The sequence below is a fragment of the Argentina anserina genome, chromosome 6 (genome assembly GCF_933775445.1).
Source record: "Argentina anserina chromosome 6, drPotAnse1.1, whole genome shotgun sequence".
NCBI lineage: Eukaryota > Viridiplantae > Streptophyta > Magnoliopsida > Rosales > Rosaceae > Argentina > Argentina anserina.
In genome coordinates this window covers 27,594,257-27,618,513 of record NC_065877.1, presented here as the reverse complement: position 1 = coordinate 27,618,513, position 24,257 = coordinate 27,594,257, and the positions used below count along the sequence as shown (strand labels likewise).

The window sequence follows — 24,257 nt, the reverse complement described above, 5'->3', positions numbered from 1 at the left end:
TTCTCTAATGAGATGCAATCAAATGAAAACATATGGACACAATCTAATGCACAATCTTCACAAAACTATGGTTATGGTCAAAGTCGAAAAATGCTTGATCCGAAAGGAAAGTACAAGTATTATAACCCACAGTCAATCACCCACGACCCATATGGTTGGCATATAAGTCAGTCTATGCAAAATTATAAAGGGACAATATCATTTAATGACTTTTTTCACAATATACTTAGAGTTTTACTCAAAGACATGATGAAAATAGTGAAATTTTTGTACCTCATAAATCATTTATGTAGTTCTAAACTTCTCATGTAATTTCATGTTTAATGTATCATATGTAAATAAGACGTGATGATCTAGCCTCCATTTGGGTAAATATATATATATATATATATTAAGTAGATTTTTAATAATGCTAGACGATTATTTCACTTCAAATTACTATAACTTACCATAAATTAATAGTTATAAAATAATTTCTTATGACATATAGTAGCTAATTGATCAAATAAACATTTTTCAAAAGTTCCATTCAAAATTTCTAGGTTTTTATAAAAATCATCAATTTACTTAATTATTTTTTAAATCGAAATTTCCAATTTTCGAATCATCGATATTTATGTTCTCGCTGAAATTTTAGTCCTTGATTTTGGGGTCTTAATTTTGGAATGTAGTTTTCTATAGATCGATTAGGACCAAATTTGAAATGATTATTCCATTAGAGATTTAGAATGGAATGTTTCCTTTATTGTTCTACTCCTATTTTAGAGTAATTATTCTGTGTACCCGTCACACTATGTGGCACTTTCATATGGTGTACACAGCCAATCATATTACGTCATGGTATAATTAACATGCATCCGGTGAAAATGACATAAATTTATTTTCATATAAATAACAAATCAGAAACAAATACAGTAAAAATAGACCAATAACATTAAGGGGGTACCCACGTGGGATATGTGACGGGTATATATAATAAATTCTCCTTATTTTGTTAGGGTTCCAAACTATTAATTGATATCTTTTAATTTAATATATATATATTTTAAATCAAAATGATATTTCCTATTTATGGCGTGCAAAATAGTAATATACACCATATTTAAAAATATGATTTTACGACTCGGTCTTTAAAGGCACGCATTAGCACGCCGTATTCATTTACGGCGTTCTTGTCACGCCTTAAATGACATTTTTTTTCTTGTAGTGTGTATTATATTTTCTTCAATTGCACGTTTAGCCTTTATGAAAGTGCCTACATATAAGAAGGTGAAGAAATCAACATATCTAGTATAGACAGATCAGATAATGTGGTGAAGTTAAGCTTTCAAATGCTAGTTTTTGCTCTCGGCGCAAACCTTCTCATCCATACAACCCAAAGCCACGGCCGTTTCAGGAAGTTGGGAAAACATGCACCCCTCTTCATATTTGGCGATTCAATATATGATGCTGGAAACAATAACTACATCAACACAACTGGGAAGGCAAATTATTGGCCATACGGTGAAATCTTCTTTAAGTACTTCACGGAAGCAAATTTGTCGGCCACATTTTATTTGCTCACATTGTGCCCACTCTTTTAAACTCATGTCATGTGTCTTTTCTCAACTCAAAGTTAGATAATAATTGAACAATTGGACACATGCCATGAGTTTAGAATAGTGGGCACAAAGTTGTCAAATAAAGAGTGGTCGGCAAATTTATTTCCGTACTCTACCGCTAGATTTTTTGACGGTCGCATGATCCTAGATTTCATTTGTATGATTTATACTTTTCTACAGTTGAAAAACTAATAATTAGTTGTGTGCTAAACGTTAATATTGACAAGGATACTCTCTGCAGCTGAGTATGCGAAATTGCCGCTTATCCAACCATATCTGAAGCCCGGTAATCATGAGTTTACTTATGGTGTAAACTTTGCTTCTGCAGGAGCTGGTGCTCTAGTTGAAACTCCAGCATGCTACGATCTTACTCTTCTGAGGAATTTGTAGGGGTGGTCGTACGCATGCGCAACATAACTGGAGTGATCAGGGTAAGTTCCTAGTACTTGATTATAACAATTAATCTTCGGTAAGATATCGAAAATGGTACGTATGCTGATGAGATTCGTCAAAATTAAAACCCTAGCCTGCAAGTGTTTCACTTCACTTTACAGGTTATCCAGTAAGATAACTGTGATAATATTCCAAATATTGTTCAATTGTTGGTCACTATGGTAATTATTTGCCAACTATATATTAGTTTGTCACGCGATGGATAACATATCATGCTTGTAATTAAATTGTGATATTATAGGAAGTGTATAAGAGAGGTGGAAGAAAGTTTGGGTTTTTCATCATTTGGCCGCTAGCTTGTGTACCTACACCAGAATACTCGAAGTGGGACAAACCGGTGCATGCTTGGATGAAATTACACTATAGGTCACACCGCACAACATAGCATTTCCAAAAGTCCTGGAAAATCTAGAGAAGGAGCTCAAGGGATTCAGATACTCATTTTCAGAATTTCATGATTTTCTACAAGATAGAATGGACTACCCTTCAAACTATGGTGTATACATACTTGTTTAATCTTCGTTTTCATTCTTATTGACTTCATAAATAGGACATCCAATGCGTGATCTTTGGTCCGTGATCGAAAATGTGAAATAACGTTACTTTTTAATTTGTTGATACATTCTTTCTTGTCAAAGGTTTCAAGGAAGGAAAGGCGGCATGTTGTGGAAGCGGTCAGTATCGAGGAATTTTAAGCTGTGGAGATTGGAGAGAAGAGAGGTGTGACAGAATATGAATTATGTGACAATGTTACTGAGTATGTCTTTTTCAACTCAGGTCATGCAACTGAAAGGCTCTGTCAGCAGTTTACCAACCAATTCTGGACTGGAATTCCGGCCATTTCCACCGGACCATACAACTTAGAAGCACTGTTCGAACTAGGGGTGAGCTAAGTTTGGTCCTGGCCCGGAAAATAGGTGAAACCGACCCAATACCTGAAAATTTGGGTTTTTTTTGGGTCTAAAATCCATTTCAACTTGTAAGTCATTTCAAAATAAATTTGTAAGAAGAGAGACTCGAACCCACTACCTCATTTAAAATGGTCATGCTCCAAAACCACTAGAACACAAGCTACTTTTACTTACAATAATTATACTCATCTATTTTCTAGACATTATAAACAATAATAAATATAAACTAACTCTATCAACATCAGCACACTAACTTCTTTCATTCTTCCAAAAACTTCAACCCCATCGTTTTCTGTTGAAAAACCAAACTCAGATGTAAATAACACCCGAGTCATCCATTTATTCTTATGAAATTGAAGAAGTAAATTTGGCTTGGCTTATTTTTTGTATCAATTTGAATTGTTGCAACCCCAAACTTTCCAATTTCCAAAGTTGATGTACCTAGGAAACCCACCCCTGACAGAGATATGAGAGTATGGAGATCGACGTCAATTTAAGAGAGCTATCGGATCGGTTCGGTCTTTCGGTCCCTAAAAAACTAAGACCGAAACAATTTGAATTTTTTTTTTAGTTCAGTTTTACCTTGGTTAGGTCTTTCTCTACTTCAAGCCCGGCCGGAATCGGTCTGATCGGTTTGTTTTCTAGGTCCAATTGCGGGCCCTAGTTCGAATGCAAATACTAAGTCAACATGCATAGGAAGAACAATAAGCAACTCCACAAATAAACCCTAGTTAGTAAAGGGATTAACATCAAAAAAATTGTCAACCATGCACATTCAGAATCTGCTAATGGATCTATACATATCTATATATAAATCTATGCAACATGTTTCTCGTTGTTGAATGGGTATACTTGCGCGTGTGCCGTCGAGAGAGGAAGCTTCGGCGCGGCACATCTTTAAGCTAATTTTGACCTCTCAATAAGAGAGGAAGCTGCTCTTGCATATTCTTTTCTAGGTGAGACTTTCATCTCAGAATATAACAATTTGGTCCAGCGGCCCAGCGCATATATATATATATATATATATTTATATATATACACACACACGATATTCTAATCAAAGACGTCGGAGAATATATATTGTTTTGGAATATAATGGACTCATCACATTAAACTTTTACTTTTCTTGTGCATCCATTAGCTAGTTATCTCTTGGCTTACAGGCATAAGTCTTTGCTTTTGAAATAGGTTAGTTCATTACGATCGATGATCGAAAATGCAAGCGTCTACTAGGGAAAGTTTATTCTCGAAACACAGTGATACAACTCATACAAGCAATCTAGATTCTACTCACATGTATATCTTATGAAAAGTCAATTTGCTATAATTTTCGAGAGTTGATGTATATATGGTCAGTTAAACATCAATTAACAATCTAATGAAGAGTGCAATATAAAAAATGATAAGGCCCAATTGTTTTATATAGTTTGGAGTTTTTATTGATAATGGTTGTTTGACTATTCAAGAGCTCATATGCTTGATCTATTTCTGTTGCACCTGCCTCCAAATACGCGCCTTTATAAATAGAAACTGAAACAACAATAGGTGAAGATCACTGCATCTAAAATGGCAAACATCAGCTTCCATAATTATATCTTTGGTTTCTGTACAAGCCTTCTCATCATCACGACCCTAAGCCACAGCGAGAGTGGGTTGCCGTCGGAGGAACATGTCTCCCTTTTCATCTTCGGGGACTCAATTTTTGATGCCGGAAACAATAACTACATCAACACTAGTCTGCGAGCAAATTATCGGCCATATGGTGAAACCTATTTTAAGTACCCAACGGGAAGATTTTCAGATGGTCGTCTGATTTCAGATTTTATAGGTAACACCAATAGCTTAATTTAAACTATATATATATATATATATATATATATATATATATATATATGAGTTTAGGAATACAACTGGGGACTGAGTATTGCCCAAATTTGTGTTTCAGCTGAGTACGCAAAACTACCTGTTATTCCACCATATCTACAACCCGGCAACCATAATTTTACATATGGTGCAAACTTTGCATCTGCAGGAGCTGGTGCTTTAGTTGAAACTAGCCAAGGTTTGGTATGTGACATGTGATTTTGCACTATTTAATTATGTGGTTCACCAAATTATTAGTTGAGAAAATTTGGTAAGACTTGTCGACTATGCTTGACTAATTATTTTGTTAATTACTTATTTGGTGTCTGAACGTTACGTCAGGTAATAGACCTTAATTCTCAACTGTCGTATTTTGAGCGAGTCTGTGAGTCATTGATGAAGAACTTAGGGGATGAAGAAGCCAATATTCTGATATCAAGAGCCGTTTACTTGTTTAGTGTTGGAGGCAACGATTACTCGTACATATTTGGGACAAACTCCAGCATCCTTCAAACCTACTCTCACAGAGAATTTGTAGGAACGGTTCTAGGCAACATTACTTCAGCGATCGAAGTAAGCTTCATTACTGCAAAATAAAGCATTTGGTTTCTTCTATTATGGATAATCAATGATAATTATAGTGAATTTCAAAGCAGGAAATATACAAGAAGGGAGGAAGGAACTTCGGGTTTCTTAGCCTTGATCCTCTTGGTTGTTTACCATTTTCAAGAGCAGTTGTGCAGGGACAGAATGGTACCGGATGCTTCAAAGAAATTACACCGTACGTAAAACTGCACAATAAAGCGCTTCCCAAACTCCTTCGGAAGCTGGAGACTAAGCTCAAGGGATTCAGATACTCCCTTTCCGACTATAATGAGTTCCTGAGAGATAGAATAAATCACCCTTCTAAACATGGTACATTCTCACTTTCTTGGTTAAATATTTACATAGTGTATATGTCCGTGTGTTTAATTTCTGATGTGCATATTCCCTCTATCTATGTTACTAATAACCATATATCATACTTGAGCTCTTATGGAGTTCTTTTCTTGATGAGGTTAACTCATTGAACTTCCTTTTTGGAAATTTAAGGTTTTGAGGAGGGGAAGGTGGCATGCTGTGGAAGTGGTGTATATAGAGGAATTTTCAGCTGCGGAGGCGAAAGAGGTATCAAAGAGTATAAATTATGCTCTAATGCAAGTGAATATGTTTTCTTTGACTCTGCCCATACAACAGAAAGGGTCAATGAGGAATTTGCTAGGCTCTTCTGGAGTGGAACTCCCAATTCCACTGCCCCTTACAATCTCAAAGCACTATTCGAATGGAACTAACAAAGTATATATATACAGTATATCTCAATATGTAGTTAATCGTTAGATCATATCGATAATGACTCTATATTGGCGATCTTAACTCTCCGTTAAGATACTTTAATACTACACATAGTGTATAGCTACTAGGAAAGTTATAGCATCTTAACCAAATTGTCAATTTTGACTGATTGTTGAGATAAATCATCTACGAAGTGTATGCGTTGCTCCAGTGGCTCCACATATATACAAGTTAATTAAAGTTCTTTTTTGAAATATAATATGCATTCCCGTTAATATATACAGATATTTTGGTTCGTAATTGTAGTATTCTGCCTCTGACGTGTAATGATCCGATTTTTCGGAAACAAGTTGTTTGAATTCTTAGAACTTAATAAAGTTTGTAAAATTAATAAATCGTATTTGTTTCGCTTCGCAACATTGTCAAATCGAAAACGGAACCGTCGTCGGAAATCTCAATTAGAAAAACGTTACGTTTCAGCGACGCGGGAGTCGATTTTTACTCCGTCGCTTATTTATGAAAACTCCCTTCACGAAAGTTATAGAACTCGTCGATACGATTTCGTGGACACGTCACGCGTTCTAATCGGACGTCGTACGTGAAAGTTATTAACGATGGAAGTTAGTTTCCGATTTTAGAAGAGGGTATAAAAAGGAAATTTTGAGAATTAGGGTTTCCATTTTCAGAAACCCTTTCTCACTCTCACCCGCCTCCCTCTTTCTCTCTCTCGCTCTTCTCTCCCCTCGGCTCGACCCTCTCTCCCCCTATAAGAAACCTCGCCGCCGATCTCTCACCTCCGAGCGGCGTGGCCCTCACTGCCAGCCCCTAGGCCCGACTCGACTCCTCCTCCCTCCCCCGAGCAAGGTGCGACGTCCCTCGCCGCCGAGAAGCCACGTCAACAACACAGAAATTCTGCAACGAACTCGCCACCGATCTAAGCCTCGCCGCCGGTGTATGGAACCTTGGATCCCTTCTAATCGACGATTGGGTGGTATATATCGAAATCGGAGCTCGAATCGGAAGCTTTAACGTCGGAGAAGAACTCGACATTCCAGGAACTTTTCGACGACTTTCCGGCCAAACCCCGGCGATCTGGGCTATGTTGAAGGTATGGTTGGAATCACCACAGCTTGTTCTTCATCTTTCATGTTGAGTGTTTATGATTTGTGGAGTTTTGATCGGAGTGGGTGGAGGTGGCACATGTCGCCGTCTGTGGCGGTGCGTGGGCGGTTGTAGAGGTGCAGGGAGGCGGCCTGACACCGTAGAAGGGTAGGGAAGGAAGAAAAGAAAGGTTTTGGGCGGCGGTGGGCAAGCCACGCGTTGTCACTGTTGAGAGGAGCGTGAGCGTTACGCGCGATCGCCGGAGGCGGCGTGTGAACAGTAAATTTTTGTAAAATTATTTTACGTACGGTGAATGTAAAATTAATTTACGTACAGTAAATGTAAAAAGTAAATTGCGTACAGTAAATGTAATTTACGAACAGTAATTGTAAAAGTAATTTCCGAAAGATAAATCAGTGATTTGTATTTACTGACAGTATTTACCATGAAAAGTAATACGTAAACAGTACGTATATGAAGAGTAATACATAGTCAGTATATATTTAAATAGTGATACGTGAATAGTAATTTCGTAAAAACTAGAAATTGCTGAACAGTAAAACATTATTACTGTTTTGGCATTTAAGGTTTTACGTAACCCTTCTAAATTCACTTTTTATCTATTATAGGTGATCGACACAACAAGTAAATGATTCACTTGCGGAATTGTGGAAATTATGCTCAGGATTATAAGGTGAGTAAAATCTCACAGTGACGAATATATCCTTGCGTAGATTCATAATTACGCTTAATTAAAAAGAATGAACTATGATATGTATATAATATAGTGGATTGTGTATGTGTATAATTGGTTAAATAAGTACATATATATGGTTTGCTATATTATATACTGTCATAATTTCCGTTTGCGAATAAGTCATTATAGCGTTGATATTTATTTATTTGAACATGTCACTTTGAATTGTACAATATCATGTGATGATTGTTTTGTACGTGGTTTTAACTTGAGTTATGTTAAAACGTTTTGTTGTCTTCGGACGTGTTGGTATGTCGGAACCTAGCCTTGGCTGGGCGACAGTTACGATATAGTTAGAGCTCTAGTCTGTCTTCCGGGGTACTGGCATGAGAGGTAACAAATGGGTTACCGGCTTATGAGTATCCATATTTTGGATATTGGATAGCAAGTGGTTGCCCAATGTCGGGCGACGTACTAACATGATGGGTAACAGAGGTCTACAAGCGCTCATGAGTACCCGTATTATAAATGTATTTGGGTAAACAGATGGGTTGCCCGATTTCTCATGAGCACTTATGCTTTCAGATATTATTGGACAACCAGATGGATTGTCTAATGACTCATGAGTACATTTATAACTAAATGATTTCGTGATTTCACTTTTGTATTTATTTATGAGCTATAATGTTGTTTTACTCATACGAGCTGCAAATCTTACCGGGTTTGTGTTTATAATCTCGGTGCACCTATTCGGTGGTGTAGGGGATAGTTCTGCAGGTGTGGATTAGTGGAATTGACGGACTACTCCGAAGAGTTTGAAGTTTCTTCATTTATTTTGTGGTGATTGTGAGGATTTTACATTTCTATTTGAAATAATGTTTGAATTTTAAATTGGTTTTGTAATAATCAATTCGACTGAGTTGTACCATGAACTAACTTAGTAATGATACGCTGTGACGATGAGACGATTTCGATTTATTGAAATTATTTTTGAGTTTTCATGGCTTCAATTTTCGAGTTTTATACTTGAAATTTCAGAGTCGTGACATGACGTAAATTAGAAGTGAGTAATTCTGCATGTTGAAACCTACACAATTAGCATTTTACAGTAACATGCAATTATCCTATGCTTTCATCTTTAATTATAATAGAACCACTCATTTCAGACCTCCACAATTAGCATTTAGATCTCCCTCTATACATTCACTGAACTTCCGATATTGCCCCCTTTTGTTTCATTTTTCTTCTTCCTTTCATCTAGATTCTTGAGTCTTGATTCATGTTCCAAATTTTAACATACTGCATCATCGACCGCTAAGCTTAGAGAACTCTTTGAATTGATTGATCTAATTGATCGATTTAGCAGATCAGAAGTACGTACATCTTGTCATACATAAATCAAATAGGAATCACATTGCCCAGCAACCATGTCACTATTAATACCATATATAGGCGCCAGTTTTCAAACACATACAAGCAGTTCTGATTCTAGCCATATATATATGAAAGTTTTACTATTTTGTTGAGACTTGAGAATGAGATGACTCACTCATATGTTTTACGTATTTATCTTATAAGTTATAAATATTAAAAATCAAATTATTCGAAAGTTCACGACAAATTTAACATCCGGCCCTAACAAGTTAATAATGAACAATGTGTTTCAGGATGAAATAATTGTGTATTATTGAATGATATGGGGGCCTATATATAGGCATTATAAAACCACAATCCCGTAGGATTCGGAGTCCTAATCTATTACGGAGATGCTACTCTATCTCCTAACAGGAAACCTATTAGGCTAAGACACACACAAGGGTAGAATAGTAATTCTTCCGGAACACTCCCCCTTGTGTCGCATGCCTAGGTTGCATGGTGCACACATCGTTGCCACGGTAAAAACCTTGTCAAGCAAAATAAAAACCTCTTGGGTAAAAACAAAAGCTTGATCGAAGGGAAAAAGAGCACAACGCACCATCTACATTTGATAGCATCATGTGAGGTAGACTCCCCCTGAAGTCTACGAAACAACTCCCCATGATTAGTGCCATAATCATGGAGTACAAAGAACAACGTACACAACATTCATTACATGCTTCTCAAACGTAGTCTTGGGCTAATGATTAATCATTAATCTAGCCACACATCCTTAGATCATACATGCTTTACTTAGTCAAACTTAGATCTTAGGAAATAAGATTGCATAACAACTCAAAACAAGAGTTTGCAATGAAAATCAGATTCTCGGATAGAATGACCTTCACTCACTTAAACGGCCATAACTTCTTCGTCAAAATAGGTATCAGCGAACCGTAAAATGTTCTGAAAAGTAGACACCCGTAGCTTTCCAGTGACATAAGGTTCACAACCTTATCCGATCAGAGAAGTTCACAATGCTCTGTCGAAGTTGACTGACTTGCAAATTTCCGGACAGGACTGTCCTACTTTGATAAAACGGCCATAGCTCACTCAATATGATAGCTATGAACGAAAGGTTGATGTCGCTGGAAAGTAGACACATAGGCCTTTCCAACGGTACCAACTTCACCATATTTCATCGAGCGAGCTGTTCTGTAAGTCTCGTTGAAGTTGACCTACGAAACTGGACAGATTATGATTTGTCACATTTAATGTGTCTTTCGCGGAAAGAATGGGGGAATGGACCAATGAAGGACTGATTTTGGTCCAAGATGGAACCGTATGCATCCTCTACGCTACCAGTGTCGACTACTACACCAAGGCGTACGTTGATGTTGCTGGAGCTGCTGGCGGCGTTGGTGTGGATAGGATTTGTGTTGGTTCACTAAGTGTAGAACTAAACCCATGTCAAAGAAGCAATGCAAGTCCAATGACAATGCATAGGCGCATAGTTAATCACGTCATAATGAAAGCAATAGTGTCCCAACAACACTAGCATGTATAAATGTATATCTCATTGAATCTCTTCATCATCTATACTTAAACGGAATAGAGAATCAAGAATTAGCTTCATAGGAACACATATGGGTATGAGTTCTTGCAACCGATTGTACTACGTTCTCTCGAACGTCGCAATCTGATTACATAAGCTCTCCGTGGTCTGGAGGCATTTAAAGTCCCTCGGGCACTCTCATATCTGCGTCAAGATCCCTTTACAGATATTCTATGACCATTATCATATGCTGCAAATCAGTTTTCATGGACACTACTACTGATCAAGTAGCGGAAAGCAATTATGTCCATAACGAGAGAATATAACTCATCGTACTCAATACTAGGATAATGAGACAATCTTTGCGCCATAAGTCCTGCATATATTGCATGACTTTCATCTTTCTCATTACACTTACGAACAACGACCAACATAACAAGTCTAGTTCAGCCTGTATTGATTCTTTCCACTTCGGTCAAGTTGCTCATCGTTGATGCTTTACAACCGAATAAGAGCATAAGCGAATACATCATCAATCATGGGAGATCAATACATTAAACACACGCGCGCGCTGTATACGATCAATTCGTGAGATTTCTATTCTTCTCTAACATCAATAAAAGGAGTCTGTAGTGTCCCACAGAAACTTAGTTGATACACATGTTTAGAGAATATCTCTTGATGATGGGCGAAATACTTGTGCCTACGCACTTCGCTTCTTTCTAGTTTTGATTCTAGAGAATAATGGTCTCCCCCTCATCTAGGCAGGAGCCAAGACCGAAGCTATGACCCTTACTAGTCCATCTTTGCGTTTGCCGCCCTTGTTTTGTGGTGCAATGCCACGGGCGCCGACAACACCACAGCCTACGATGGTGCCATCGCCGGCTTCCTTCCCACTGTCAGGGATGGTCCCAACGGTGCTAGGACCAGGTCATATGAAATTCTCTCATATTCTGAGAGTTCCAACCTTACCGGCACATCACATCATTTATGTGCGATCTCGTCACTTTCGCAATATCGGTAAAGTCATTGAGCATCGAATCTTTGATTTTCTGGGGGTCGATAATGCGTTGCACATTTGCTCACTTTGAGTAGTGCGGGATCTTAATGAGACATAGTGTCACACCACGTCAATTCCTGGCGTTAAAACCGGAATGGGAGCATTCCATATCTCCCCCTAACGACGGGAAGTATGTCTCATCAAAGTGACCGTCTGCTAATATCGCAGGATAGAGATCAACGGTTGTAGATTGGAAATAGCGGACAAGTGTTGGTGATTCATAAATTATAACCAACCAGAATACTTAATCGTTTCAAGTAGACCCATTGAGATAACTACAATAGAGGCACATAAACAACTTTAACCAAATAGGCGTTGAAGGAAAAGAACGTTAGGATCGTATCCAGTAACCATCTGGTACGCACTAAACGCTTGGCAACTTGTGGGTCTAAAACGAAAAAGTGTCGCTGCATGCAACATCATTATATATCTCCATGCAAAAATCGGCAGGTTATTACCCATAACCAAATCCAAGCTCTGCTAGATCGTGCAGTGAATGAACATGATTAATACTATGTTCAACGACGATCCCAGAAGATATGCAAAACGAAATCATCAAAGTCGTGGAGGTGAACTCTCCAACGGTATCCAATCAAATAGATTTGAGAGGATGGGAAGGGTGGTGAGCCCTTAGTATGATGATCATAGCTAAAAACTTTAGCGAATGCAGCGTTTCTTGTGGAAAGCAAAGCGACGTGTGACTAACGCGTCGATGCTCTTAACCTATACCATAAAAATACCGAAAAATATCCGTATTCGGTTGGATAGGGTCCACTAATGTCACCTTAAATACTTTGTAAGAATGGAATGTTCTCGGTTGGAGCCTTAGCAAATAAGGACTTCCTTGAAATCTAGCAAAAGAACAAGCTTTGCAAAATGAGCGATTGGCATCAAAGATTGTCATGGAGGCATTAGAAGACACGGGAGGCATCACAAGCTCCTTTGAAGGAGGGGATGCCGCCACCGACGGCCTTAATGCCATGGAGCCGCCAAAATAGGCAGGCCTCACCGTGTGGAGCATGGGTGAGGTGGTCCTCCAATCGCTTCGTGAACATGAAAAATAGATGATAATGTGAATTTCAAAGAACTCGAATCATCATATCTTGTTCAAAATGACCAAAAATGATCATGTCAAAATCGAGAAGACAGTAAAACCGAACCCATGATTCAAAGAATCTTGAGTTACATAAACTACTGCTGCAGGCAAGCAAAACTATGTCTGCAAGCTAACAAAGCTACTGTCGAAGCTTGAAAAAGATACTGTCAATGAAATCAGACAGATTTATTCCTCTCCAGTCTTAACACAAATATCAAGATGAAAATCCATCATTGGCATGAATGGCCTTTAAAACTTAGCAAGGCACGAAGATATACAACACAATCTCCGCACGGGATCCGTAAAACAACTACATGCGCCGTAGGACAGTGTGGGTGGTTACGCAATTAGCAAGACACTCGATTTCACGACGGACATTCTCAAAATGAAGATTAAGAGAGTCAACGACGCGGTGAACTTCTCTACACAATACGCCGTAGGATATTGTAAGAGAGGGGATTGAAACAAATGGCAATCCCATCGAATGTATCACATGGCAATAGAACTACATTCTTCAACTTAAGAGTTGGAAAAACATGGTATTAGAGCAGTTGAATACCAAACAATTACGGTGGAAAACCTTCCATTTGGTGCGGGTGGTCACCCATAATAATAAAATCATTTGAGCTATGAAACGACTTGGAGAAAACCGGAAAATTAACCGGAAAACCATATCAATATAACTCAAAACCGGGTGAAATTTGGACTGAGAAAACGTGGCAGCAAGAACTGCTGAAATATGCGGAAAACATGACGAGAAACGACGGAAAAAAAAATCGTCGGAAAAACTTGTCGGAAGCCGACGGCACCGATTGCCGGAAAACTGGCCGTTGGCGGCCAGAACTGGCCGGTATGGAGGCCGTAACTTCAGGTCCGACAGGAAACGCCGTCCGGAACCGGATGGCGGTGCCGGAAACGCCGGAAAATGGTCGGAAGGCGGAGAGTACGCCGGAAAATGGTCGGAAGGCGGCGAATACGCCGGAAAACGTTCCGGAAACGCCGGAACAGTAACCGGGAAAAACGACGTCAATTGTGACGTTCTGAGGTCCGTTTTCCAAATTTTAAGGTCCAAAATCACAATGTAGTGCTATTGGGGTCCCATGTAACCCAAAAGCGGCCAATTTAAAAACCACGTGAGTTGCAAACGTTGACAATGCATGCTAAGCCAATGCAAATAAAATTCTCACGAGTCAATCTTGTAAACAAGAAATACGAGAAATTTTATAGAATATGCCAATATTTAATACAACACAAACAAGCTTCCAATTCCAATAGACGACTTAAGCTAAAGTCGAGCAAGAAACATGGCAATGCCAACGTCATACTTGAAAAATAGTAAGCAGAAAATATAGTCAAAATAGATTGACTAATCAAAAGTCAGTAGCAACAAAATCTTGCATATCGGATCGGGCGGAGCTTAGCCTGAGGCTCAAAAATGTTTGCTTACTTGAGAATGGAAGAATTTACTTTTCCATCTCCAAAATTCCCTCAAGAAATAGATACAGGTGCCAAAATGGCATGCGTTTCTTGGATGTGGAGTATGCATCAAGGTCAACTCTGATAATACAACGTCATAGACGTTCATTAAATCACTTGAAGTGTGTCCCATAGAATTCGTTATTTTTGGGATCTTTTGTCAGCAAATAGTGCTGCTTCAGAGTAATGAATTTCAACTCAAATAAATGAGTACGTAGACCTTGGGATTATCGTTTATAGACATGAGTTTAAGAAAACTCAAACATTCAAATAACAGTCACGATGACGACGCATCCATAAGAAACGAGGGTTGTATAGGTTTCAAATAATCGAAACTATTCAAGTATATAACCGGAATTAGAAGGTTGTGATGTACATGGTTACAAAATAATCGATGCATATCGGCAATTCTCATGATCGCACCCAAAACAGCGGTGCACTCAGGCGACCACATGAAATCGATATCTTCCTTTTTAAATAATAACGTGACTCCCCCAGAACCGTCACACGAAAAACGTCGACCAAGAGGGGAATCATATCCCTCTTTGGTCTCATCGGCGTTATAAGAAAGGCCGGAAAAGAAGACATGAAAATAAGGCTAATAGCGCCCGATAATTTATATATATATATATATATATATATATATATCTTCAAAAGCAGCAACTTTAAGAAAAACATACTTGTTGGTCTGCCAAATAGACCGCATATAAGTAAATTGCTCTGCAAATCGATCGTCATGCATGAAGTTGCTTGTTGAATTCCTTTTTTAATCTTCGTCCGATGACATAAAAATCTTGGGAGGATACGATCGAAATCATATGTAGATGGCAAAAGTATCGTCCATCGCGGCATGAATGTCATCACCATAGTACGACGAGCAATGATTTTTCCTTTACGAGCACGTGAAATATCGTTAGAAATAAAAACGTGCCAATGAACATTTAAATAATGAAATAGGAAAAAGGAAAAGGAAAAGAAAATATAGGATGAAGCTCAAATGGCTATTGTGCCCGGCTGCAGATGTCGCGAGCGAGGCTACAGGTGTCGCGAGCGGGGCTACAGGGGTCGCGAGCGAGGCTCCAAGGGTCGCGAGCGGGGCTGCAGGTGTCGCGAGCGTGTGTGCAGAGGCTGCGTGCGGGGCTGCATGCGGCTGCGATGCGGGGGCTGTAGGGGTGATGCATGGGCAGCGTGCAGGGCTGCATGCGTGCGTGCAGGGGCAGCGAGCAGGGCTGCATGTGGCTGCGATGCGGGGGCTGCAGGATGAAATAATTGTGTATTATTGAATGATATGGGGGCCTATATATAGGCATTACAAAACCACAATCCCGTAGGATTCGGAGTCCTAATCTATTACGGAGATGCTAATCTATCTCCTAACAGGAAACCTATTAGGCTAAAACACACACAAGGGTAGAATAGTAATTCTCCCGGAACACAATGTAATTATTGAAATGACAAAAATATTTGTTACTCTTTAAAATTTATCCTTAAAAATATTTTTGTCTTCCACCTTTCAAATTAAACTGGTTAGTTACTAATCTCTCAATTTTCAACAATAAGAACCATTTTCCTGAAGTGACAAATGTAAGTACATTAAAATAACTAAAACACCCTCATTTAAAATCAAATTTTATTCTTTTTTCTTTTCTTTTTTCTCTTCTTCCATATCTCTCACACACTCACAAACGAGCAACGAGTCTTAAGAAACACATAGCTACCACTTTGTCTTTGTCACAGCCCCGAAATTCAAATGATAAAAATTTGAATTAGAAGTCATGAAAACTCTAAAACAATCTCAAATATATTGAAATAATCTTATAATAACAGTGTATCGACACTGAGTCCATAGCACGACTCAGTCGACTTGAATAATACATAACCAGTTTATATTTCAATATTATAACAAATGGAATTGTAAAATTCACTCTATACTCACCACAAACAGAAGAAAGAAATATGCAGAGTAATCCCTTTGAATCTGCTAATCCCCACCTGCAGAACTATCCCCTACACCATCGAATTGGTGCACCGAGATTGTAAACACAAACCCGGTAAGCTTTTCAGCCCGTATGAGTAAACCAACAGTATAACATACATCGCATATAAATGAAATATGACAAATAACATTTAAAGACAAACGTCATGTGACACTGGGCAACCCATCTGTTACCTAATATCATTTAAAAATATGTGAAATCATGAGACACTGGGCAACCCATCTGGTTACCCAAATCATTTAAAACATGGGTACTCATGAGACCCAGGCACTCATCGGTTACCCCTCATGCAGTACACCGAAAGACACCGGGTAACCCATCTGTTACCTAATATCACTCAAAATATGGGTATTCATGAGACCCAGACAACCCATCTGTTAACCTTCATGCAGTACACTAGCAGATAAGCTAGAGCTCTAACTGATCGTAATTGACACCGGGCCAAGGCTTGGTTCCGATTACTTCCAACAACGTCTGAAGACCAGAAAACGTTTTAAATTGAAAAACGTTTCGTTTTATGTGACTCGAGAGTCGACTTTATTTCGTTACTCGTCTTCAAAAACTTCCTTCACGGAAGTTGTAGAGCTCGTCGAAACGAGTTTGTGGACATGTCACGCATCTTAATCAGACACCGTATGTGAAATTTATTGTCGACGGAAGTTGGTTTCCGAATATGAAAAATGTATAAAATAATATTTTTTGGAAACCCTAGTTTCCTAGTTTGAAAACAGCCTCTCTCTCTCTCTCTCTCTCTCTCTCTCTCTCCCCGTCCCCGACCCCGACTCCGACCTCCTTCCCAAACTTCACCACCGCAAAATCCCATCGCCGCGAGTGAGTTTTGGGCCATAGATTCTTGCATTCGACCTCTTGGCTGGGTTTAGTACAAAATTGGAGCTTAAATCGGAGGTTTTAACGTCAGAGGTGAGCTTGGAAGTACTGAAGCTTTCCGGCGACTTTCCGGCCATTTTCCGGCGATCTGTGTTGTAACGAAGGTACGATTGTGATCTCCTCCTCATGCTTTTCATCTTTCATGTTGGATGTTTGTTATTTTGATGAGTTTTGGGCGGAGGTGGTGGAGTGGCGCGTATCGCTGTCTGTGGTGGCACGTGGGAAGAGGTGAGGGCGGTAGGGGCTAGGTTATCCTGCTAGGACGGCATAGGAAACGGAGTTGCAAGTTTTTGGGACTGCGTGTGAGGTCACGCGGGGCTGCCGGAGGGTGGTGCCTGAACCCCACGCGCCGCCACGTGCGGCGGCGCGTAAACAGTAATTACGTAAAAACCTTAAATTGTTGAACAGTAATCAGTTGTACTAATTCAGCATCTGAGGTTTTACGTATCGTTTCTAGCCACTTTATTATACAATTAGGTGAACGAAAAAACGAGTGAGGGAATTCCTCTCGGTGTCGTGGAAATTACACTAAGATAATAAGGTGTGGAAATCTCACTATGACAAGTCTACCCCTGGTGGTGACTCATATTGACGATTTCTTAAAATGATTGAACTATGACATGTATATAATATAGTGGGTTGTGTATGTGTATAAAAATGGTAAATACGATACATATATATGAGTTGCTATATTATATATATGTTACGTTTTTATTTCCAATTGAGTTTTGTATTGTAGCAACTATATTTATATGATTGAAGAGTCGCTTGGATCCTGTATCATAAACATGTGTTGATTGTATATTGTACGTGGTTTTAACGTGAAGTCTTGTTAAAACGTTTTTTCTGTCTTTGGACGTGTTGGCAGTAATCAGAACTAAACCTTGGCCGGGTGTCAGTTACGATCAGAGCTCTAGTCTCTCTGCCGGTGTACAGCATGAGGGGTAACAGATGGGTTGCCTGAGTCTTATGAGTACCCATATTTTTGTGTGATATTGGGTAACATATGGGTTGCCCATTATCTGTCGGCGTACTGCATGAGGGGTAACTAATGAGTACTTTGGTCTCATGAGTTCCCATATTTTAAATGTAAATTGGGTAAACAACTGGGTTGCCCAATGTGTCATTATACCTATATTTTCAGATGCTATTGGACAACCAGATTGGTCGTCTAATATTTTTACGAGTACATTTATTTTTAAATGCCATCAATATTTTTTTAGTATGTGATGTGTGTTATACTACTGGTTTACTTATACGAGCTGCAAAACTTAACAGGTTTGTGTTTACAATCCCGGTGCACCTAAATAGATGGCTTTCTCTGAAGATTGTCGAAGCTTATTTATTCTATTTGTAGTGTGAATTGACAGGATTTTACATTTCTATTTGTTATAATACTTGAATTATAAACTGGTTTTGTAATAATCAAATTGACTGAGTTGTACTATGAATTCAGTTTTGATACACTGTGACTATAAGATGATTTTAATATATTTAAGATTGTTTTAGAGTTTTCATGGCTTCGATTTCGAGTTTTATTACTCAAAATTTCGGTTTGTGACAACAAGACTCAATGTTAAAACACGTACAATATAACAATTAACAGATGTTTATTGTACTACAACTAAGCGACTCTTGCACAACAATATAAATATAGTCACCACAATATAATCTCATTTGGAAATAAAAATCGTAGCATTATATAATATAGCAATCCATATATATGTATCGTATTTACCATTTTTGTACACATACACAACCCAATATATTATATATATGTCACATTTCACTCTTTTTAAGAAATCGTAAATACGCGTCAACCGCAGCGAGAGCTAAGGTGACTAAACATCACAATGATCATCATGATTGAAGTAGTGTTATAATTATTGAATTTAGTTTGAGTTGTTACCATAGTCGTTGCATCACTTGTTTATAAAAATTATTTTAAAAATATGTTTTGGTTTAAATTACGTGAACTTGATCGTCTACGGTTAATGGGTAAGTGAAACGCTATTTTAATAAATGATTTTAAAAAGGTTTTAGTGATTATGGACTATGGTGAATGTGAGTAAATCTCACTATGACAAGTCTACCCTTGGCGGTGACTTATATTTTTGAATTATTTAAAAAGAGTGACATGTGACATTTATATAATATTGTGAGCTGTGTATGTGTACGAAAATGGTAAATACAATGCATATATATGGGTTGCTATATTATATACTGTTTCGGTTTTATTTCAAATGTGAGATTATAATGTTGTGACTATATTCATATTGTTGTGTAAGAGTCGCTTGGTTGTAATACAATAACATGTGTGGATTGTTATTGTACGTGGTTTTAACATTGAGTCTTGTTAAAACGTTTTCTGTCTTCGGACGTGTTGGTAGTAATCGGAACCAAGCCTTGGCCGGGTGTCTGTTACGATTCAGTTAGAGATCTAGTCTGTCTGCCGGTGTACAGTGTACTGCATGAGGGGTAATAGATGGGTCTCGTGGGTCTCATGAGTACCCATATTTTTGAGTGATATTAGGTAACAGATGGGCTGCAAAGTGTCGATCGGTGTACTGCATGAGGAGTAACAGATGGATATTTGGGTCTCATGAGTGCCCATGTTTTACATGATTTTAGGTAACCAGATGGGTTGCCCAGTGCTTGTCGGTGTACTGCATGAGGGTAACAGATGGGTTGTCTGGGTCTCATGAGTACCTATATTTTTGTGTGATATTGGGTAACAGATGGGTTGCCGATTATCTGTCGGCGTATTGATGAGGGGTAACAAATGAGTCTGGGTCTCATGTGTACTTGTATTTTAAATGTAATTGGGTAAACAGATGGGTTGTCCAATGTTTCATTAGTACCTATATTTTCAAATGTTATTGGACAACCAGATGGGCCGTCCAGTGTTTTACGATTACATTTATCTTTAAATGTCTTCAGTATTTTCTTTTGTATAAGATGTGTGTTATACTATTGGTTTACTCATACAAGGTGCAAAGCTTATCGGGTTTGTGTTTATAATCCCGGTGCACCTATTCGATGGTGTAGGGGATAGTTCTGCAGGTGTGGATTAGCAAAATTAGAGGGTTTTCTCTGAAGATTGTCGAAAATATTTATTCTATTTGTGATGAGGATTTGAGAGGATCTTACATTTCCATATACTATAATACTTGAATTATAACTGGATATGTATTAATCAAGTTGACTGAGTCGTACTATGAACTCAGTTTCGATACGCTGTTACTATAAGATGATTTCAATATATTTGAGATTATTTTAGAGTTTTTATGGCTTCGATTTCGAGTTTTATTGTTTTGAAATTTTGGGGTTGTGACAACCAATGACTACCAAATTTTTCCATCACAATCTAAATGACATTCCTAACAACTTTCTAGTTCACTACAAAGTCCAAATCCGAGCCTAAACACTTCAATTTAACAAAAAACCAAAAAGTCCCAATTTAAACCCTATAATTTCTTTTCTTCGATTCTCCTAGCACAAAACGATTTCGGTTAAATATTTTGGAGGGTTTGTAGTATGTAAGCATACCTTTAAAATGGGACAAAAATCTCACCGATTGGTGGCCGGAGGAGGGAGATCCGACGAGGTGAAATTCGGCGAAACTGGGCACTTTCGGGGGAACTTCTGGGCTTCACCACTCCCAAACGGCGGCGAGATGGCGGGTGGCGGTGCCATCAATCGATAGGGGACGCATTAACTTTTCAAACCAGACTGGTGCGCCGGTCTATGGTGCCCGGACGGCGGAGATCCGGCGGCCCAAAGTCTGCCGCTCGGAAGGAAAATTCTGGATTTTCAGGGTGAACAGTACCCGAGAACAGTACCGATCTGAATTTCTGATTTTCTCCCCATTTTTCTCTTTAATTCCCATATTTATACTATTTTCCAAAAATATCCAAATACATTTTGATTCATAACTTCTTCATACGTACTCTGATTTAGGCGTGCCGCGTGTCTACGAATTCGTATTGTCAAACTCTACGTCTTTCATGAATAAAGTTTTCTGAGATTTCTAACTGATAAAAAGTCAACTCTTGACCACTCACGGTAACGTTTCTGAGTATAAATCGCTCGACCACTTCTGTTTTCTCCCTCATACTATATAATCGGATCACCACCAATTTAAATATCTCTGTATAATATTTAGAAAATAATTATAAATTTTCGGGATATTACAGTCTTCCTTCCTAGGTTTTATTTTACATTTTCTCACCTCTCCCTCTCCCAATATCTCTTGATTCTCCGTTCATCTTTAATGTCGTAGATGTGCGGATGTTTTTGGAAAGCTAAATGATATCAAGAATTGAGTTTCATTTAGAGTGGCGAAAGCGTGGTGGATCTAGTGGGATACTTGTAGATACATGTTCTTCTATGACTACTTCTAGAACTAGAATAACATAGAGAAACAAAAAGGAGAAAAAAAAACAAAAGAAAATTTTAAGTGTGGCCTTTTAGTCATTTTATTAATATTGACCATATTATGATGAAATTGACTACAATGTTGAGACTTGAGAAATGAGAAATTAGGGACTTAATGAAAATAGAGATAAAGTAGAGAACAAAACTGTTTTTAGAGATAAAGTTTAAGAAGTGATAAGTATTTTGTTCTTAATGAAAATATGCCGTCCAAACGGTTTCGATTGATAATGGTTGGTACACTTTTCAAAGGCTCATCTGCTTGATCTGTACGTATCTGTTACACATAACAACAAATTGTATGCCCTTACAATTGAAACTGAAAACAAAATTGGTTAAAGGCATATCATTGCATCAAAAAAGGCAATTACCAACCTGTTAATTGTTGCCTGACTAATTTCCAATATCTCATATGCTTGATTTCTGATCTGTTTCTGGCACGGTTGCACCTGCCCCCCAAGTGCATACTCTTATAAGTAGCAACTTTAACCGCAATTGGTGACGATCATTGCATCTAAGATGGTTAAGATGGAAAACACCAGCATACATATCTTTATCTTTGGTTTCTGTACAAGCCTTCTCATCGTTACAACCCTAAGCCAAAGCCAGCGTCGGTTGTCGTCCAAGGAACATGCATCCCTTTTCATTTTTGGGGATTCAATATTTGATGCTGGAAACAATAACTACATTAACACTAGTTATCGGGCAAATTCGGCCATATGGTGAAACATTTTATAAAAACCCAACGGGAAGATTTTCGGATGGTCGCCTAATTTCAGATTTTATAGGTACATACATATAATACGTTATACGTACAGTTTCATTATAGGAGTGCAGGAATACGTACAACTGTAGTGTTAAATAGCTTCACCTTTGCTCTAATTGTATTTAATTTACTGTTACAGCTCAGTACGCAAAACTTCCTATTATTCCACCGTATCTTCAACCCGGCAACCAGCAATTTAGATACGGCGTAAATTTTGCTTCTGCAGGAGCTGGTGCTCTGGTGGAAACTTTCCGCGGTTTGGTATGTGTCGTTGTGATTTTGCACCTATTTATGTACAATAGGAACTAGTTCTATACACATGTAAATGACCGTAAGCCGTTAATTATAAATCGTTAGGATATAGAACTCTGATAAGATTTGTCTATGGTTGACAAAGCTTTTTAACAGAATGTTTATCTGGTTTCTGAACTTTGTTTCAGGTTATAGACCTTAATTCTCAACTTTCAAATTTTGAGCGAGTTCGTCAGTCAATGAGGACAAATTTAGGGGATGAAGAAGCCAAGACTCTGATAGCAAGAGCTGTTTACTTGTTTAGTGCCGGAGGCAACGATTACTCGTACATATTCGGGACAAACTCCGGCAGCCTTCGAACCCACTCTCACAGGGAATTTGTAGGAATGGTTCTAGGCAACATAACTGCAGCGATCAAAGTAAGATTTTACTACTCCAAAATAGTAAAATACACAGATTATATACACTGATTATATATGGTACTTTCAAAATGCAATTGATAATAATAATAGAGAGATTAGTTAAATGTACCAGGAAATATACAACGAGGGAGGAAGAAAATTTGGGTTTCTTAGCCTTGATCCTCTTGGTTGTATACCATTCTCAAGACCATTAGGGAATAAAGGTGGATGCTTTGATGCGATTACACCATATCTAGAACTACACAATGCAGAACTTCCCAAACTCCTTCACAAGCTGGAGACTGAGCTCAGTGGATTCAGATACTCGCTATCCAACTATAATGAGTTTCTGAGTGATAGGATTAATAACCCTTCTAAATATGGTACATTTTTCATCTTCTTGGAATTCTAATTAACTAAATTTTTGCTTATTACCTTTGACAACTATTGGGGTTTACCTCTACTATCTTATGGTGGACTGACTTGAATGAACGATTTTTTTTATTTATTTATGGTAAATTAAGGTTTTCTGGAGGGGAAGGTGGCATGTTGTGGAAGTGGTCCGTATAGAGGAACTTTCAGCTGCGGAGGACAAAGAGGTACCAAAGAGTATGATTTATGCCTGAATGTAAGTGACCATGTCTTCTTCGACTCTGGTCATCCCACAGAAAGGGTCAATCAGCAATTTGCTACGCTATTCTGGAGTGGATCTCCCAATTCCACTGCTCCTTACAATCTCAAAGCACTATTCGAAAATTGAAATCAACTAATATCCTATCTTAGCTTGTTTATGTGGATATGTTGTATTAGCAGTTTAAACTCTCCCTCTGTATATAATTACTAGGTATATGCCCGTACTTCACCGCGAAATTTGTGTATTTTATGTGTTATTTTAATTTAATAATTAAAGATACAATGGATATCACAAAGAGAAATGCATACAAGGGGTGAGGAGAGCTCTAGAGGTTTGGTGGAGAGTGAGGAAAGTTGAAGGCTTTTCCTTGGAGCAAAGAGTTAG

The 24,257-nt window shown here is 38.3% G+C and overlaps 2 protein-coding genes and 1 pseudogene across 4 annotated transcripts; all 3 read left to right on the top strand.

Annotated features, from left to right (window-relative positions):
• Window positions 1-1,331: 1,331 nt before the first annotated feature.
• LOC126797196 (GDSL esterase/lipase 1-like) lies at window positions 1,332-2,947 on the top strand (annotated as a pseudogene).
• A 1,555-nt stretch (window positions 2,948-4,502) lies between these two features.
• LOC126800533 (GDSL esterase/lipase 2-like) lies at window positions 4,503-20,524 on the top strand. 3 transcript variants are annotated; one of them, XM_050527911.1, is made up of 6 exons: window positions 4,503-4,793; window positions 4,911-5,032; window positions 5,171-5,401; window positions 5,482-5,743; window positions 5,921-5,995; window positions 20,435-20,524. In XM_050527911.1, exons 1-6 carry the CDS (start codon window positions 4,532-4,534, stop codon window positions 20,458-20,460), a joined length of 978 nt encoding a protein of 325 aa, XP_050383868.1. In that variant the 5' UTR covers window positions 4,503-4,531; the 3' UTR covers window positions 20,461-20,524. The 3 variants fall into 3 exon arrangements, with proteins under 3 accessions (XP_050383868.1, XP_050383867.1, XP_050383866.1); XM_050527910.1 differs by lacking the exon at window positions 20,435-20,524 and having other exon boundaries at window positions 5,485-5,743; window positions 5,921-6,419; XM_050527909.1 differs by lacking the exon at window positions 20,435-20,524 and having other exon boundaries at window positions 5,921-6,419.
• Window positions 20,525-22,348: 1,824 nt separating this feature from the next.
• On the top strand, window positions 22,349-23,999 carry LOC126800538 (GDSL esterase/lipase 1-like). The gene is given in 6 exon segments (XM_050527916.1): window positions 22,349-22,533; window positions 22,535-22,608; window positions 22,726-22,847; window positions 23,027-23,257; window positions 23,373-23,622; window positions 23,764-23,999. Coding segments are annotated over 6 exon segments (1,098 nt in total).
• The last annotated feature ends 258 nt before the right edge of the window (window positions 24,000-24,257 follow it).

Coding starts and splice junctions, on each gene's coding strand:
- LOC126800533 (XM_050527909.1), top strand. CDS start 4,532: ATGGCAAACATCAGCTTCCATAATTATATCTTTGGTTTCTGTACAAGC. Junction 4,794..4,910: donor TCTGATTTCAGATTTTATAG/GTAACACCAATA, acceptor TTTGTGTTTCAG/CTGAGTACGCAAAACTACCT. Junction 5,402..5,481: donor ACATTACTTCAGCGATCGAA/GTAAGCTTCATT, acceptor TGAATTTCAAAG/CAGGAAATATACAAGAAGGG.